Source organism: Miniopterus schreibersii, assembly GCF_964146895.1.
Source record: "Miniopterus schreibersii genome assembly, chromosome: 6".
NCBI classification, from domain to species: Eukaryota; Metazoa; Chordata; class Mammalia; order Chiroptera; family Miniopteridae; genus Miniopterus; species Miniopterus schreibersii.
The window spans coordinates 78,340,942-78,358,880 of NC_138107.1; the positions used below are offsets into that span (position 1 = coordinate 78,340,942).

At 38.3% G+C, this 17,939-nt stretch overlaps 1 protein-coding gene across 6 annotated transcripts in view; it reads left to right on the top strand.

The window, feature by feature from the left end:
• The window catches only part of UTRN (utrophin), a 398,636-nt gene that overhangs the window by 357,596 nt on the left and 23,101 nt on the right, over positions 1-17,939 (top strand). For all 6 annotated transcript variants that reach the window (XM_081141495.1, XM_081141496.1, XM_081141497.1 and 3 more), the window contains 2 exons: positions 3,576-3,687; positions 16,036-16,172. In XM_081141495.1, the coding sequence (XP_080997621.1) occupies positions 3,576-3,687; positions 16,036-16,172 (249 nt within the window). The remainder of the gene's footprint in view (positions 1-3,575; positions 3,688-16,035; positions 16,173-17,939) is intronic.

A 17,939-nucleotide genomic window follows, 5' to 3' on the forward strand; every position in this document is an offset into this window, starting at 1 on the left:
TCCAGATGAGGTACAACCATCAGAACTAATAATCACTGCTGGTTATCTGTGCTTACTGGATGCCAGGCACTGTGCTGAAACATTCTGCATTTGTCATTTCATTTACTCTCCATAAAAACCCTGTAAAATTGGTAGGATTATCTCTACTTTACACATGAAAGAACTAAGACTCAGAGATTAGGCAACCTGCCCAAGGCCAGATAGCTAATAAGTGAAGACAAAACTGTGATTCAGATACAGTGTTTTTGACCTTGGAGTTCATGCTCTTAGTCAATAGGGTATTTTTTTTTTTTTAAAAAGATTAGATTTTTTTAGAAGAGGTGAGATTTGACATTAAGAAGCGAGTAGATGATACTGAACAGAACAAGTGGTTTAGGACATTGACTATTAGACCAAAAGTAATATGCTGTATATAAAAAGTAATGTGACACCACAGGAAACATCCAGATTAACGGATTTGGGAAGACTGGCTTATGTGAAACAGGCCACATACAGCCATTGCTGTAGCCCGGAGAGGTGTAGAGGGACCAGATTTCTCAAAGGCTGTGGATATGGAGAGTGAAGGACAGGACAAAAGACTAAAAATTATTAGCATTTGAGTGTACCTTTAACATTTTATTACTTAAATAGACAAAAACCTGAAACAACTGTAGCACAACATTATATTCAACAAAGCTGAGATACGGATGCATAGATGTTTATGTTATACTCTCTACTTTTGAATAAGCTTGAAATATTTCATAAGAGAAAAATGAAAGAGCAGTTACAAAAGGTGAATGATGTTAAATGTTGAATTTCAGGTATTTAATATAAAATTTATATGTAGATGTCTCTAATGAAAAGATGTGGAGTTGACCAGGTGGGTGGTCAGAGGTCAAGGTTATAGCAGGACGTGCAGGAGGTAGTGTACTGAGAACTAGCTCTGGAGTCCGGCTGCTTAGGTTTGAATCCTGAATCTACCGTTTGACTGTGTGACTTTGGATAAGTTACTTGGCCTTCCTGAATCTGAGTATCTTCAACTTCAAATCCTGTGAGCATTCCCCCCCTGCCCAGGGAATAATTAATGCATGAAAAGAGACTAGGGCAGTCCCTATCACAAAAAGAACAGGCATTCATTAATATTAGCTCTTTTTCTCATTACCAATAACTAATAAGCATTAGTGGGATAGGAGGTCAGCCTAAAGGTGATAGGGCACTGTTTACTGAACAGCCTGAGCAATGACGACGCTCAGGAGAAGGCGAGATAGGAAAGATGATCACGGTTCTCAAGAGAAGCAAAGAATCATAGTGTTGCAGAAATCAGAAAGAGGGCTTTAGAAAGATGGTAGAGATTTAAGTGCAGCAGAGAGATTCTAAACACCGCATGCGAGAACTGACCCTTGACTCAGGAGAAGTCATGGGTTATTTTAGAAAGAACTCTCCGCGTCATGATACCGTTGAAGGCACGTCTCCGGCTCAGAAGATAAGCAGGTTAGCATGTGCGGTACACTTGCTCGAGGAGGCTAGCTGTAACTTGAAGAAATTATGTCAGTATTATCATCTCCCTTTTACTTGCATATGTATTTCCCAGTTTTCTATTTTGAGAACGTAGTCCATTTAAAATGTTTAATTTCTGAACGGAGGGGAAACAGGTCTAGAGTGGGTATCTGGTTTAGGGATGAGACCAAGCAAAGATTTCTTCAAACTAATCAACTTAATGATTGCACAAAGATTACCCATAGAGGAAATAAAGCAAGGACACCCCAATAATAAGGCAGGGCCAAGAGAGCTGGTCCTGATTAGCTCTCAGGTGAAGGGCTCTCTCTTTCTCTGAGCTACAAGGAAGAAGGAAACGCCAACTCCAGAACTAAAGATAGAGGAGTATGGGCACTGTGGGGTGATGCTAATTTTGTCCCAGTTGACTCTGCTACCACTTTATATACTTTTTTTTTTCATTTATTTCCCCTGAACTTTTATACATACTGCTAGAGTTTTTCTGTAATTACTTCCAAATTAAATTTTAATGAAATCTCAGATTTGCAGAATGTTTTACAAACTAGGAATTGTTTCAGTTAGGATTACGTTCAGCTGCTTAATAAAAGCATAAACAAAATAGAAGTTTAGTTTCTTTTCATGTAAAAAGAAGAGTCCAAAGATAGGAATCCAAGACTGAATGGTGGCTTCCCTGACATCTGAGTTCACTGTTCTTTTTTTCTAGTTCTATTGAGATAAAATTGACATATAACATTATGTAAATTTAAAGTTTCTTTCCTGTTGATTTTATACACTCTCTGTAAAATGATTACCTCCGTGGTGTTAGGGAACACCTGCATCATGTCCCATAATCACCATGTCCTTTTTGAGATGAGAACATTGAAAATCTACTCTCTTAGCAACTTTCAAGTGTATAATACAGTATGATTAACTACACTCACTATGCTACGCATTAGATTCCTGGAACTTATTCCTCTTACAACTGGAAGTCTGTACCCTTTGACCAACACCCCCCTTTTCATAGTTCTGGCTTTATGCTCTGTTATCCTTAACACGTGGCTTCCATCTTCAAGGTTGCCCCATGCTAACTGAATGGCCCTTTTTATTTGAATTTTGGGGGTGATATTGGTTAATAAAATCACATAGGTTTCAGGTGTACAATTCTATAATACATCATCTGTATATTGCCTTTTGTGTGCACCACCCAAGGGAAGCCTCCTTCCATCACCTTTTATCCCCCTATCAGAAGGGCTCTTCTAGCCTCCTTTTATCCCCCTATCAGAAGGGCTCTTCTAGATGGCAGGGTCATTTTCCAGGAAGGAGGAAGTGGAACTGTGCCCCTTCACGACTGAGTCAGTCCCTTGGAATCCCGACTAGAAATCCCACTCAGTGACTTTGACTTGTATTCCACTGGTCACCACCATCAATCAGCAAGAGAGACTGAAAAACATATTTTTAGCAGGGTGCAGGGCCCACTAATAGTACAAGGGTCTGGCACCAAATGAAGAAAAGAGTGGCTTTCTGCCAAGGAGTGTTCAGAAACAGGCAAAACTCCATTTAGAAGGCAAGATGTCAGTCATATTTGTCAAGCCGTGCTGATAGGTCAAGAAATATTATTAGTGTAGGTGAATGTTTCAGACCAGGCTGCTCCCTTGCCAAAGTAAGCTAGATGTAGTATATGCCCATTTATTTTCTTGAGATCGATTTGCAAGTGATTTTCGTGGGTCATTTTAGAAGCTACTCAGCACTTAATGGTTTACAATATTAATCTCACTTAGCCTTTGCATTCTGTTTCCATTTTCATTCTGTTAATCCTGTTCTTTAATTTTTTTCTGTGGATATGAATATACGTATGTTCTTAGTTACTCCCTGCCATTCTGGCAGATGGGGGATCTGGGAGATGTTTTCCCCTCTGACCCATAGAAACTTCAAATCTGTCATTCTTCAAATGAAGGACAAGGTACACTGTCACTAAGCAAATTGCACATTGGTGGCCAATATACTTTTGTGGTGATTTGGATGAATGAAATTCCTTCCACAAGTGATTGATTTGGACTAAATATAGGCATGCAAGCCAATGAGTTTTCTTTTCTTCTCTCTAGGTACAGAAGCCTGAAGCATTTTAACTATGATGTCTGCCAGAGCTGCTTTTTTTCAGGTCGAACAGCAAAAGGTCACAAATTACATTATCCGATGGTGGAATATTGTATACCTGTGAGTACTGAGCCATTGTTTGTTTGTTTGTTTTAATATACTGCTTTTGAATTAACTAGCATCAAAAATTATTCAGTTTAGACAACTTTTGGGGGGAAAATCATTTTTAAGATGTCTTAGTGATTTTTGTTGTTTTAAGTAAATATCTATATTGTATTCATTAACAGAATCGTTATACATTTTTCAGAAAAATTAATTAATTACATTTATTTATATCTGTGTTTTGGTTTTAAATAACTTTCTTGGCAGCAAACTCTTTTAAGAGCTCATGCTGACCTACATTGAAAATGATACTATGTGATGGGAAATCATGTTTCTTTCAGACATATTTAAAATATCTTTTTATAGTTATGTATTTACATTAACAAAAATGTAGAAAATGAAAAGAGTAAAAAAATCTATAAATCTAGCTCCTGAATAAGCTACCTTCCAGTATTTTTCCATGTCTCTGATTTTATTTATTTTTATATTTATGTAACTTTGATCCTGCTGTTTTCAGTGAGCATATGGTATAAGTTTTCCCCTCTGTTGTCACACAGTATAATTTTTCTTTGTAACAGATTATTTAAATCAGTAAATTACTCTAATTTATCTAACCATTCCCTTCAATTTGGATATTTAGCTTATTTTCAATTATATGATATTATAAACAACACTCATAAATATGGTTGTGAAGATAACTCCGTATTTTACATAAATTACATTTCCATAGAATAAAGTACTAAAAATGGGTGAATATGAGTATTTTCTTTTTTTTCTTTTTTTTAAATATATCTTTATTGATTTCAGAGAGAGGAAAGGAGAAGGAGAGAGAGAGATGGAAACATCAATGATGAGAGAGTCACTGATCGAGCCCGCAACCCAGGCATGTGCCCTGACCGGGAATCGAACCCTGATCGCCTGGATCCCAGGTTGATGCTCAACCACTGAGCCACGCCCGGCCAGGCAGAATAAGAGTATTTTCATGGCCAAAATACTTCATGCCAAGTTCTTTTCCAAAAGAGGTTTAGGCTATATTATTACCCTATTTTGTTAATGTCCTGATTTTACCACAGCCTCACTAGTGCTGGCTGTTAATTCATATTGTTCCTTTGATCTAAAGCTATGCTTTCTGAAGTTACCTTCGTTTTCTGTCAACAGCTATTTTTTAGCTTCCTCCCAAATAGCAAACCAAAATGTATTCATAGAGCTATACATTTTCTTTGGTTTAAGGAATTGAGTTACTATTTGTATCAAAAATTGACAGAAAGGCAGCAATACTTATAAAATATACACATATAAATCTCACTCACATTCTTAGGTATCTTCTCAAATAAATAGGTGCCCTGTAAGGGGAAAGGAAGCCTCTAGACAATGTAGCAGAATTATACAGATGAAATACCCACAGTGTACACTAACTTCAACTAGGAAAAAAATTCCCTCAAGAAAATGTGTGAAGCGACATTTATTATTATGACTAACATATTTATTCATGCAACAAAAAATACTGAGTACTAACCATGTGTCAGACACTGTTCCCAGCTCTGATAATTCATCAGTGTAGTATCAAAACAGACAAGATTATGAGTCTCTTGATACTTTCCATTTAGGAGGAGGGGGCCTTTGACAATAAGCAAGGAAGCAAATGAGATCATTACAGATTGTAGTGAGTGCCTTTAAAGAAATAAATGGCTAATGAGATAGAAGAATAGGGGAAGCACTTTAAGTAAAGAAATCAGGGAGAATCTCTCTGAGATGTTAACATTTGTGTTGAGACTGAAGGAAGAGGAAGAATCAGCTGTGTAAAGAACTAGTGGAGGGAAGAGACAACATACGAGGGGGTCTGGAGGTGGAAAGGAGGTTGGCATGATTGGGGCACAGGAGAGAGGGGAGCATATTCCACAGGGGAGTGTAGGAGGCAGCACTGGCTGTCTACTTTGAAGTGATCAGAGCAAAATGAAAATGTGGGGCCCTTGTTAAAAAATTATTGCGATTTTCAAGATGGCAGAAGCAGAGTATTAAGCCAAGTTCAGATCTCTTCTGGGTGTGGGACCCTGTGCACCTGCAGAGGTCACACATCCACGAAGCTGGACCACAAGAAACTAGAGTGGATTTCATGAAGAGTGAATTTCTCCCATCACAAAAGGGAAAGTAGGAGGAGATGGGATTAAAAAGAAAGGCAGGTATCAGATTTGCAGAACCCTGTGGGTCATTGTAAGGGATTTGGATTGGGGAGAAAGACAGTATTAATATTTACATGATCAAAGTTAGAAATTTAGGAAACCGTATAAAAAGTTGATGTCAAAATAGGAAAAACCTTAGAGCAAGTATATGTTAAAGATGTATAAAATGACTACATATTCAAAAATTTATAAAGTAAGCAAAGATGTATAGTATTACAAAGATGGAAAATATGTATAATATTTTTCTTGGTCTTAAATGTAGTAATCCCTAATGATTTTGCAAAATACCCACAGAATCTGAAATCTACCTCTCTTCCCTGTCAGTCATTGGCCAGCGGGGGCATGCTTGAGTAGCACTGATACACTGATGGATTTCACTCTCCAAGTATCAGTTTAAATTAAAGTTGTAAATTACCTAAAGCTCTTCTTGTTATATAGTCTTCCCAGAGTTATTGTTCTTATATCTAAGATTACTGCTTGCCCTGCATTGTACAGGTTGGCCCCCTTTCTGCATTCATGCACTGGGAAGTACTTTGCCCATTTCTGAAGTTTTCATAGTGATCTTAATCAGCAGCCTACTCATAAAATCATCTCTTATGATTGGTTATTTTCTGCATTTGATCCCACAACTTTTGATAAAATGATTAGAAATGCATGTAAGTTGAGACTTTGAAAGGCACAGCCTTGAATTTAATAGTAATGAATTACTTGATTTAACAGCTTTTCTTTCTTTTTCTTTTAAGTGAACTTTATTTATGGTGCATCCATCTTTTACTCAGCATTCCCTAAATGCATTTGATGTGTGCTTTAGAAAATGAACTCCAATGTAAAATTTTCAGTGCAATGATAATAAACACCACTTGAGTATTAAATGCGTTAGACCTTTCCATACAGATCTTCATGTTTGCAATTCTCATAGCACATCTACATTTGTAGCTAGAAAGTGCTCTAATTACATTAGTACTGACTTGATTTCTTTCCCCTTTAAGTTCCTTTTTTAGCTGAATCTCAACATTTCTGTGTTAAAAGCATTTTGAAGCTTATAAGCCTTATCTTAAACCCTCAGAGCTCCAGAAATAGTTCTTGGAACATATCAGCTTATTATCTATGGCAATGTTTGTCTTTAGATGTAGGAAGACTAATGGTGTATGAATTAGCTATCATAATTTATGAAGGTATTTTGTGAAATTGATAATTAAACATTTATATATAGTAATGAAGTGGAATTTTTCTCTTTCTGAGAAATAATTTTTTAACTCTTATTTTCCCTGATCATTCTGTACTCCAAATTTGTTCATTTAAGAATTAGTTCATTAGGCTCGAGTTTAAAACAGACATAGACTATATGTAATGCCTATCACCATTCTCTCTATTCATTTATATCCCACCTTTTCACAAAAAGAGCTCAGTTCTTACTTTGTGTGTGAAATCTCCCCAAGCTCCTCTAGTTTCCCCTCACCAAAACGATGTTATTCTGTGATTTCTACCAATAGCCCCTACTTCACCAGTTAATATTTGAGTCTCTGTTATCTCGTATTGTTTTTCATGTGGTACTTTTGCCTCAAATGTCTTTTTAATTCCTTGAGGACTCTATTTTTTACTGTGCTTGATAATTCTGGTCCATAAAAGCTAAATGAGCTCACATCTGCTGTTATAAATACTAATTATAGAATATTAAAGCTAGAAAGGATCTAAGAGGTCATCTAACTCATTCTCATTTTAAAGAAAAAACAAAATCTTACAGAAGGTAATTTGTTCAAAGTTAGTGGCATAGATTTATGATTTAACTCCACTGGACAAATATATACACAATTTAGCACATAAGTAAACACTGTTTTCTGTATGCTTGCTGGAGTATTATATTCAGTGGGGACCCTGTTCCATACCAGGCATGTTGGGACTGGAGATACAGAGAAAATATAATGAAGGAGAAAAGACCTCTATGTGGAGAGTTTCAACAAACGACTGTAATATTTTTTTTTAATGATTAAGCTTATTGATCAAGATAACAGTCAGAATGCTTTCTTTTTACCTGTGCACTCCATGTTTGAATTTGAGCATTATCACTTATTTTAAAAATAGCTACATTTCATATTATTTTCATTTAGTTTTACAATGAAAATTACCCTAATTGGGTCTTTTTAAAAAATCACCTATATTTGATGTCACAAATAACCTAAATTGAATTAAAATTAGAAACATTTTTGTATGTTAGAACACGCGATAGTCCTTTAAATGAGAGGATGAATGTTACATATGATTTATAGGAGTTTTTGCAGTTGCTTTCAGGGTTGGATAGGGTTAAATACGGTGGGGAATGGAAAACGTTCGGAACTGCTGCTGGGGGCAACCATGAGTCACTAGGAATTGAGTAAACTGACTGCTACACTGCCACAGAGTGCAGCTGAGGTTAATTGGCAAGGGTTTGCAGTCTGTGACTCCGTCATGGCTCAGCTGCTTTGGAATTAAAAGGTGGTACATATAGTTGACGTCCAAGGGGGTAAATGGTTCAAAGGGGTGATACCGGAATGGACTTGAGCTACCCCCATGCTGAAGAAATCCCAAAGGGGGTTGAGGGGCTAGAGATCGAGATCATGGGGGCAAGAATGGGTTTACCCATATTTAAAAAGCAGGAGCAAGGGTCAGAAGGTTCGTCAGTGAAAGATTTCTCCAAGATAGAGATTTGGGACTGAAAGATGTGTTGAGTTATGATGAGACCTAAGGCGTGGCCATATCCCAGTGTGTGATTGAAGTGGGGCATGAAAGGTTGTAGAAATGAGATAGACTTTAGAAGATCGCCAGTCTCTAAAAGTGACAGATGATACTGTGCCTGGTCAAGTACAGTCAGTACTAGTGGGTGGTCAGGCTGAGGCTAAGGGGAAAGTGGGGTAAACTTTTTGTTCTTGGCGTTTGTGAGGGAAAGATTATACAGCCTATGATTGAGATGATTGTAGGGGAGAGGGTGTTATCAAGGGAGCATCAGGGTTCATTGAAGGAGAAAGGTTGAAATTCCAGTTATGAACAAGAGGTAGGGAAATGTGTTCCTAGGACGAACAGAGACCACGATAGTGGGGACAGAGGGTAAACAGACAAAGACTGTGAGCATCTGGTGAGAGAGTGGCCCGATCCATGCAGGGAAAAGCAGAAATGGGGAAAGCAGTCGAGAACTTCCCCGTTGGTCAGTACATACGTTGGGAACTGGTCTGGCCAGCATAGGAGGGTGGTCGGAGAGACATGTTAACTCCGTTAGCTCAGGGAGAAGGGATGGGGTATTTGCAAAATTTTACTGCCAGAAAGGTCAGCAATATCAGCTACTCCCAGCATTCATCTTGTTGGGGTGGGATCATTGCACAATTTGTTACTTACACGCTTGTTTTGGATGGGATTAGTTTGTACTGACAGTGTGGTTAATATTTTGGTGGGAAGAGGGGAGGGCAAGAGAAAATGACCTCAATGGGAAACAGCTTATTAAGTTAATAACACCTAAGACAGATTTGTATTGCATTTGTAAAGCAAATGCATGGTACTTTTAAAGCAACAGGCTCAAGCATATTCTTGACGATATTGGTTACTATGTGGAGAAATAAACCAAATATTTTCAAGGTTTGCAGAAACTGTAGAAAAATCACAGTTCTCTACTGGGGGGAAAAAGATTTTCTTTTTATGTGAAGTAAAATCACATCTTTAAAAAACAACAGCTATATATTGTTGGGAAGAAACAAACCGAAACACAGAACGAAGAGAAAAACTAGAAATAGTTGTGTTGTCTGCTTCTGCCCACTGCTGCTGGCATCAATGCTGTAAGGCTGTACAAATCAAGTATCAGAGAGTGCTGACTCATCCTTTGGCGAGCTCTCCACTGACTTAGTAGTTTGTTTTTGGCAGTCTTGCTTCTTTGGATGAGACTTGAGATGTTTACCAATATGCTAAAAACACGGCATCGTTGCGATTTCTCTGACCTCAGCATTCAGAAGTGGTTTTTCAGTTCATGCCCACTCTACATTGTTTTCCCCATAAGTTGAGTTCATTTAGAGTGTGCCATTAGGTTTTAAGGAGAGTTTTGGCCCAAATCCATTTTGCTTTGGATGACTTATTACCCCACTTATTCTTGATGCCTTGGTAATTCTGTTAATTAATGCTAATTTTTTAGTTCCATATTTTCCCATTAGAACTTGAAAAAAGGCTCCGAGCTTATCCTAATGATCTCATAGTGTCCATGGAATTTAATATGTCTGAATTTCAACTTGTTAAAATCAATGAAACTTAAATCAAAACTCAGAAGTAGTTTTGCAATTTTTAAAAACTATTGGAATATCTTTAAACTAAGTTCTATGATAATGAAATGTACTCCTTAGTAGTATGCATATACCATTCAGGACTACTGTCTTCCATATTTAAGAACTAAATCTTGCTAACGAGGCTGCTGTTCAACAATGGTTTCTGCACTTATGTTGATCCAAATAATGAAGTTTCATTGTTCTACTCGTGTGCCAAATGACTGTCATTTCTTATACAACCTTGACTTTCCTCTTTCTTGTTTTCCTCTGTCCATAACTTATTCATATCTATAGTTAACAGTTAAAGATATAATGTTAGAAGTATTTGTTAAGGAATTAAGTAGTACTTACTGCCATCCTAAGTTATGCATTAAACAGAAATAATTGGGGGAGATTTAAAATCAACATGGTTTTGTTTCTTTATTTGCAGTTCTTTTTGGTGTTTTGCTTAAACTGCTAAGTAATTAGAGATTTTGGCCGTTAGTTTATTTGGCATCATTGTAATACCCTTTTTTATGTTTTGCTTTGCGGATCTCTAGCGAAGGAGTTTTTGATTGAAGTAGTAAATCAGTCTATTCAAGAACCTATTTAGCTCTAAGACTGTGAGGGTTAGCATTTCTGAAGTCTAGATTTTTTGCACCTTAGCCTTATTGCTCCTTGTGATTTGCATTAATGAGAACGAAAAGACTTTCATTCATATATCAGTATTTGAAGTTTAATAGTGCATATGACAAGAATATACAGTTTGAAATATGAACAGGGATGTAGAATAATACACATGTATTTATATGTAGATATACAAACACAAGCAAAAGATAGGCTACATTTTGCTCTATAGGGTGTCTATATTTATTCTCAATCAAATAATAAAATGGAGGAAAATTTAAAATACTCCCAACCTCGGTTGGCAAAATAGAACTCAAGAAAAAATCATGTGATGCCAGCTTATCCAGGAGTTTTGAGGGTTTTAGTAGAGAGTTACACGGATAGACTTGCCTCAGGGTAGATTTTATAATTCAGCAACAGTTTTTAAATATTTTATTCATTCATTTGTATTAGTTTATGGGGAGCAAGTCAAGAACTAATCACTTCTTATTATCCAAATTTTCATTATCATCTCACTGTTACTTACTAACAGCATAGCGGAGGGAAGTATAATTTTAAGTATTCACATGCCCACTTGGATGTGAGGGTTTAATTCTGAAATGCTTTTTCACAGTGGCTCAGCACCATTAGTTTTCCAGAAAGGACAGTTTGAGGAACACTCTTGGTCGGCTGTGTGAGTCCTCAGCTGCTAAAAACCAACGAGGAAGGACTTGGGAAAGAGGCGAGGGCAGTGGCTTTGGCGCCTTTCAGCCTCTTTTACCTTGGCCATTTTCCTCCCATTTGCAAAGCAGTTACACAGAAAGAGCAACCAGACAGCAGAACCGAACCTGTGGACAGCATTTCCAACAAGGCTAGGAAACAAGGTATCTCCAGCATGAATCTGAGGTGGGACAGGCCCCAGCAGGCACAAAACCTGCAGGAGCAAAGAGAAGGAAGCGAAGGTGCCTGAGAGCTGGAGAACCTCTAGACAGGCCCACAGGTTTTCCGTGGACGGCTCGCAGGGCCCGTTCTGGGGCAGGGCTGGGGGCCTGGCGGGGCCCGGGAGGCCTCGGGGTGCTGGGGCGCCCGCGCCCCCCAGGCCTTTCCCCGGGGGCAGCCTCGCACTGCGCGGGCCTAGGACTCACACCAGCGCCCGCAGGTCAGAGCCGTGGCCATGACAGAAAGAACTGGCTGAGTCCAAAGTGGGGGGGCAGCGCCAGGGAATCCCCACACTCAACTGCCCTATTTTCGAAGACCCCACAAAAGCAAAAGAAGTTAGAAAGGCTTTTCTGATTTCCACTTCATTCTAAAAGTTTAGCAAAACTCATTTCAGAGAAAAATACACGGAGCAACAAAAACCATCAAGATCCAATCTCACCTAGAGCAACTGTAAGAAAAAGGGAGCAAAATAAAATCACTACAAGTAGAGCACGACAGAAATAGGTGCTCATTGAATAGGCCCAAACGGTAAGATACTGTTTGAAAATAAGCGATCCACCCTTTCCACCCCGAGGGCCACGGTGGGGCAACAGCTTCGTCACGCCGCTGGGGGGAAGCTGAGCATCTGTTCGCGGGGCTCGTCTATGTGCACGAGGGGTTGGGTGGGGATTGGGTACCTGGAGTCGCCGCCATGGCCGCCGCCATCTTGGCTCCGTCTGCTCCTGGGCTGCATCCGGGCTACAGAGGGACGGGCAGGAAGTAGGAGGGAAGGCCCGGAAGTAGGAGGGAAGGCCCGGAAGTAGGAGGGAAGGCCCGGAAGTAGGAGGGAAGGCCCGGAAGTAGGAGGGAAGGCCCGGAAGTAGGAAGACCCAGTCATGAACTTGACCGTAGTTCTTTCTGGACGTTCAAAGAGCTAGAAATTTTTGCTTTCCCTTTTTCTTCTCTAGGCAGTGAGGTCTGTCTAGTTAGTTGTAGACTGGCTATTTCGATATAAATTTTGCAGAAATCAGCCACAGGGTATCTTAGCAGCGCTTGATTTAAACTGAAGGGGAAATGCAGAGTGTAATCCCAGATGTTTCAGTCATTGGCTTTTTTTTTTTTTTTCGGGTTTGCGAGAGCAGCTTTCTCTTGGCTGAGCCTGTAGGTCTGAACCCCTGACCGCCTCAGGTCAGTTTCCTGCGGGTCATGAAAGTGATGACGCTCCCGCGCCCTTGGAGGAAAAGAGAGATGGCAGGAGGGCTGTTGGGAGGCGCGGGCATCTGTGCCAGTGCGCGCCCCTCGTCTCGTCGTAGGAGAGCTGCAAAACCTGTTGCTCTTTCTTTTTTTTGTACAGAAATATATGAAGACCTAGTCTTTCAAGAAATGCATAGATGATTTAAAGTATGGGGCAACCTGTGTAGTAAGGAGCGGCCCTTCCAAGTTCATCTTCATGCCATAATGTAAACAGCTACTTGCTTAAAAGAGAAAAAGAACAGAGTCTTGCACCTCGCGTGAGGACACAGTTGAGTTTGATTATGTGCTTATGAGAAGTGGGTGGTCCTCATTTTCATTCTTCACAAACCATTGCTCTAGCCCTTCAAAGCGGAGAAATATTAGGAACTGTCGCCACATAGCAGATTTGACCAAATATGCATAACTAGCTTTTAACTTTTTTGGTGGGAAAATAGGCTTAATTCATTTTCTTGGCTCTATCCCAACGAAAGAATTACATTCTGCTGAACTGAATATAATATCTAGTTCCCACGGGATGAATTACGTTTCGCTTTTTCTTTTAATATTGCATAAAGTTTATGGCAATGCTTTCGGTGCCTTTAGAGCACAACTGTTGGTGGTAGTGTTTTTCCGTGATGTGAAAATTGATGAAATAATAATGTGCCGTTTCTGTGTGAGGATGATGAACTAATTTTTTTTTCAAATATTAAATGTGGACGTTGTATCAGGCACTCACATTTCATTCCAGCCTCTGCTACCACGTTTCGGGAGGCAGGTAGGGGTTTATTTGTTGGTGGGTTGATGTTGCTTTGTCCTTCCATGTCCTAAGTTTATTCGGCCAAAGAGTGTATCATGTGGAATCGGACTTGCACTCTTGAATGGTGTGTCATGTTTTTCCCACGCAGGAGTTCATGTTGAATCCCAAATATAGATAAGCTAGATGAACACTATGCCAACGGAAAGAAGCCAGTCATAAAAAAAAAACCACCCATATATTATATGATTCCATTTATAAGAAATACCCAGAATAGACAAATCCATAGAAAGAGAAAGATGAGTGGTTGCCAAGGGCCTGAGGGGAGGAGACAGTGCGTGAGAGGGAATAACTGCTATGGGTACAGGATTTCTCTGGGGGTCATGAGAATGTTCTGCAATTACACAGTGGTGATATTTGCACAGTTCTGTGAATATACTAAAGGCCGTTGTATTGTGCAGTCCCCTGGCCAAGCCAGACGGGGTGAACAGCCTGGTACCTTGTGCACGTGGCATTTCCTTCCCCATTTCCCTGTCTCAGGGGCGCCTGAGCTGAAAACCTGGATATGGCTCGAAAGCCACTGACCTAAGAGATGAAAACCTGTATGCTGCCAGATGGAGATGGCCCAAGTAAAGGCTGGAGCCCATTACTTTATTATTTCCCCATATATTAACAGTGTGTTAAGAGCAGACATGGAAATTAATGAGGTCATAAATGTTTATTCTTGCTTAGGGGCCTTTTGTTTGTTTGTTTGTTTTACATTTCTATCATGAAAAGCTTCTTTTTTTTTTTTTTTTTTTACCAAAACATTCGGGGTAAATATATTCATAAACTTAATGATCTGCAGTTGGCATATCCATCATAAAAGGCCTAAATGTCCTTTAGGGCAGGCGATGTGTCCTCTTGTTATTCTCAGTCCCAGGCTTTTCTTTTCTAAAAGCTTCCTCTTTACTCCCAACGGTATTCTGCTTATTCCTCCTGTTCTGCCTGGTTAAACCTTAACACCCCCAAACGGTCATCTCGCATAGCAGCCCTTTTCCTCTGCACAGGGCCCCACGTTCCTTTTCCTTTCGTCAATAGCTGCTTTTCTGTCCTTCTCTATTTACATTTAGGAAGATCCGTATCCATAGAACTATAGGTTATTATATAGTTCTTTCTCAGAATTACTCAGGAAGAGATTTGACACTGTGGGTCTGGTGGTCAGGCCTAGTGATACTGTGGACTGTCCTCACTATACTTCTTTTCTTTCTAATAAAGTGGAAATTGATGAACTGTAGGTTATGAATAGCTGGGACTTATTCATGTTTTCTCTCTGCTCTGCAAGCCTAGAAAGTCAAAAGTTCCCTTAATGGTTTACTAGAAGCAGACAGATTTAGGTAGAGTAGGAGCAGATAGGAATTAATACAACTACGTAAAGGCTGACTCAGAATTTAGTTGTTTAAAAAAAATAATTATATATTTTTAAGCTTCTACTTGCAAAACAGTTTTGTATGAGTCTTGGGCATGCTGGTCATGAAGGAAAAGATAGACTGGGGAGGGTGCAAGAAAAGGGGGGCAGGCAGCAGGTAGGCCAATGTGTTTGGCACTCAGTTTGTTATTATGGAAAAGTTCTCTGGTTCTGTTTTGTAAAGAGTTTGGAGTGAGGTTTGTCTAGTTGTAGACTGGACAGCCAACAAGGAGCCAAACAGCTTAGGCTTTAATTCAGTTCTGTGCAGGTAATTAATGTAAATATTTTAAACACATCTGCAGAAAGACAGAATGAAGTTGGTGTCTGTATGACATAGTGCAAATAAAAACTAGAGTTGGTGATAGAGAGTGGAAAACTAAGTAAAAATTTAGTCCATGTCAAAACTGGATGTGTTTGTATGGTTGGGAAAGGACAGAGAAACCGATAATCTTTTTGACGATATAGGGTAGGAGTGTGATGCTGCTTTGTCTCTTACTAGTGCTTTCGCTTTTTCCCGACCACAGTATTTACTAGCTTGTGTGAAGTCAGCATAGGCTATAAAGCTCACCCTTGTTCCTTCGCCTTAGTTAAAACCATATAATATCCATAGTACTTCATCACCCCTAAATGTTTAATAGTAAACTGCAACTTTTTTATAGACAGGAATCAACCAATAATATTTCCAAAAATAATTTTAATTTTTAGGCCAATTTTTAAAATATCGGGCAAAGAAGCTGGTTATGGTTTATTTTTAACAGGAAATAAAAAATTATAAACTAGTTGCTGGGCATATTTAATGATGAGTCCTGGTTACCATGTGTTTTCATGACATTTTGTGTTACCCCAAAAATCCATAAAGCTACTAAAAGTGTTGTCATTTAACTGCCTTCACTTACACCTGGTCTGATTTATTGTAGAAAGTTTTCTCCTTCCATTTTAATGAGAGAAGTGTCATTTTTTTCAACCTCATAGACAACATCTGGGGAAGATGTGCGGGACTTCACCAAGGTGCTGAAGAATAAATTCAGATCAAAGAAATACTTTGCCAAACACCCTCGGCTTGGCTACCTGCCTGTTCAGACGGTTCTCGAGGGTGACAACTTAGAGACGTAAGTTTAATTTTAATATTAGAACTTCTGTATGCTTATATCTGATAGTTTCTTTTATTATGTGAGTGACACGAGAAATTGTTTGACACCAAAAACTCTCTGTGTTTTGGTAAAATGTTTCATTTTAAAGGAGGTAAATTAAACTGAGGATCAGTCTTCACAACATGAATTTTTACTCTTTGCTTTGAGCAGTGTTACAGCTAAAATTTCCGGTTTAATTTTGCACTTGTTCCTAAACTTTAGAAATATGTGTTAATGTGTTAACCTTTGCATTGGTTATCTCTTTTCCTGTTAAAAATACTGAAAGCAAATTGTGGTATTATATGTTCTTTCGTTATTGTATTTATTTTCAATTTTCCCTCTTTGGGGGATGTTTTACTATTTCTTATAGTGTGTTTCACACTTATTTTGTATACTTTTAATATAAATTTATTAATAATACTTAATCTCTTGCTTCAGATAGCTACCTATTCTAAAATTTCATCAAAATCTAACATTACCTTTCTAATTTCTTTTGTCTTGAACACAAAGGCAGCAAAATGAGATAGCTTTATAGAATACATAAAACAGACACAACTTCTTTAAATGTTATCATTTAAGTTCACAAGCATATATGAAACAAAATTTCAAGGAAACAAAATTACTATTGGATTTTAAAGCAAAGAAAAATAACAATTAATAGCCTGAAATGAAAGGAAGAATTTTGAAAATGAGCTGGAACAAATTCAAGAAGTCATTTTAAATTATCAAACAAGAAATAATTTTAAATTATAAAGATCAAAAATGGATATGATTTAAATCTTTGAATCTTTAGAATATCAGCATAAATATAATTTATGGCAAATTCGTGTGTGTGTGCTTGAATCTTGGGGAAAATTAACTTTAGTTCCTAGTCGTAAAGAATAGTGAGGTTCTCGTTACAGAAACACGCCCTCCCAAGTGACTACTGACAAGCTCAGAAGCGGGAAGTGTGCAGTTTTGTACATTACACAGTAGAGAAGATTGTATAAAAAGTGTTTCAAGAACAATTTTTGTGAAGTCAAACTTTCTCGAACCTTTACAACTCCTAGAGACATAATCTGAGAACAGTAAATAGCCAGTGTATTAGGCCACTCCATGTCTCAAAGATGCCAAAAAAGAGGGATAGACTATTTGGTCTGAATTTATTTCCATATAAAGCCCTGCAGGCCAGGGGCTTTGATACATTTATGTGCAAATGTATTTTTTATTTGTGGAACTGCTAAGAAGTAAAAGAAAGACCACAGCCAAAGCATAGTGGATGTCTTTATCCCATTATAGGCAGTATTATGGATGTGTATATAGAAATTAAAGCAGCTGTATATGTAAAATAGGTCCAAAAATACCATGTACACATTGAAAGCATATGAAAAAATCAAACTTTTTGATAACTTTGCTGATATCAAACTGTGTACAATTAAGATATATGGCTCCCAGTCATTTTTTCCACACTACACACTAGAACAAATTTTAGTAAGCAACTCCAATTCCAAGAGAGCTGTTCAAATACTTAAATCCATAGGAAAGGTAGATTTTTGGTCTTCTCTTTGTTTTTTGGGTATGTTTTTGTCCTTCATCAGGTAGTATGACAATACATTCTTATTTGTTTTAGTGTCTAATATATAGTGTAACTGAGCTTAACACCTCAGGAGAAAGACAAAATTTTATGACTCTTAGGATCAGATTTAACTCACCTTTGGAGTAGCTGCGTGAAGCATAGAATTATGACACTGCTTTTATTTACAGGAT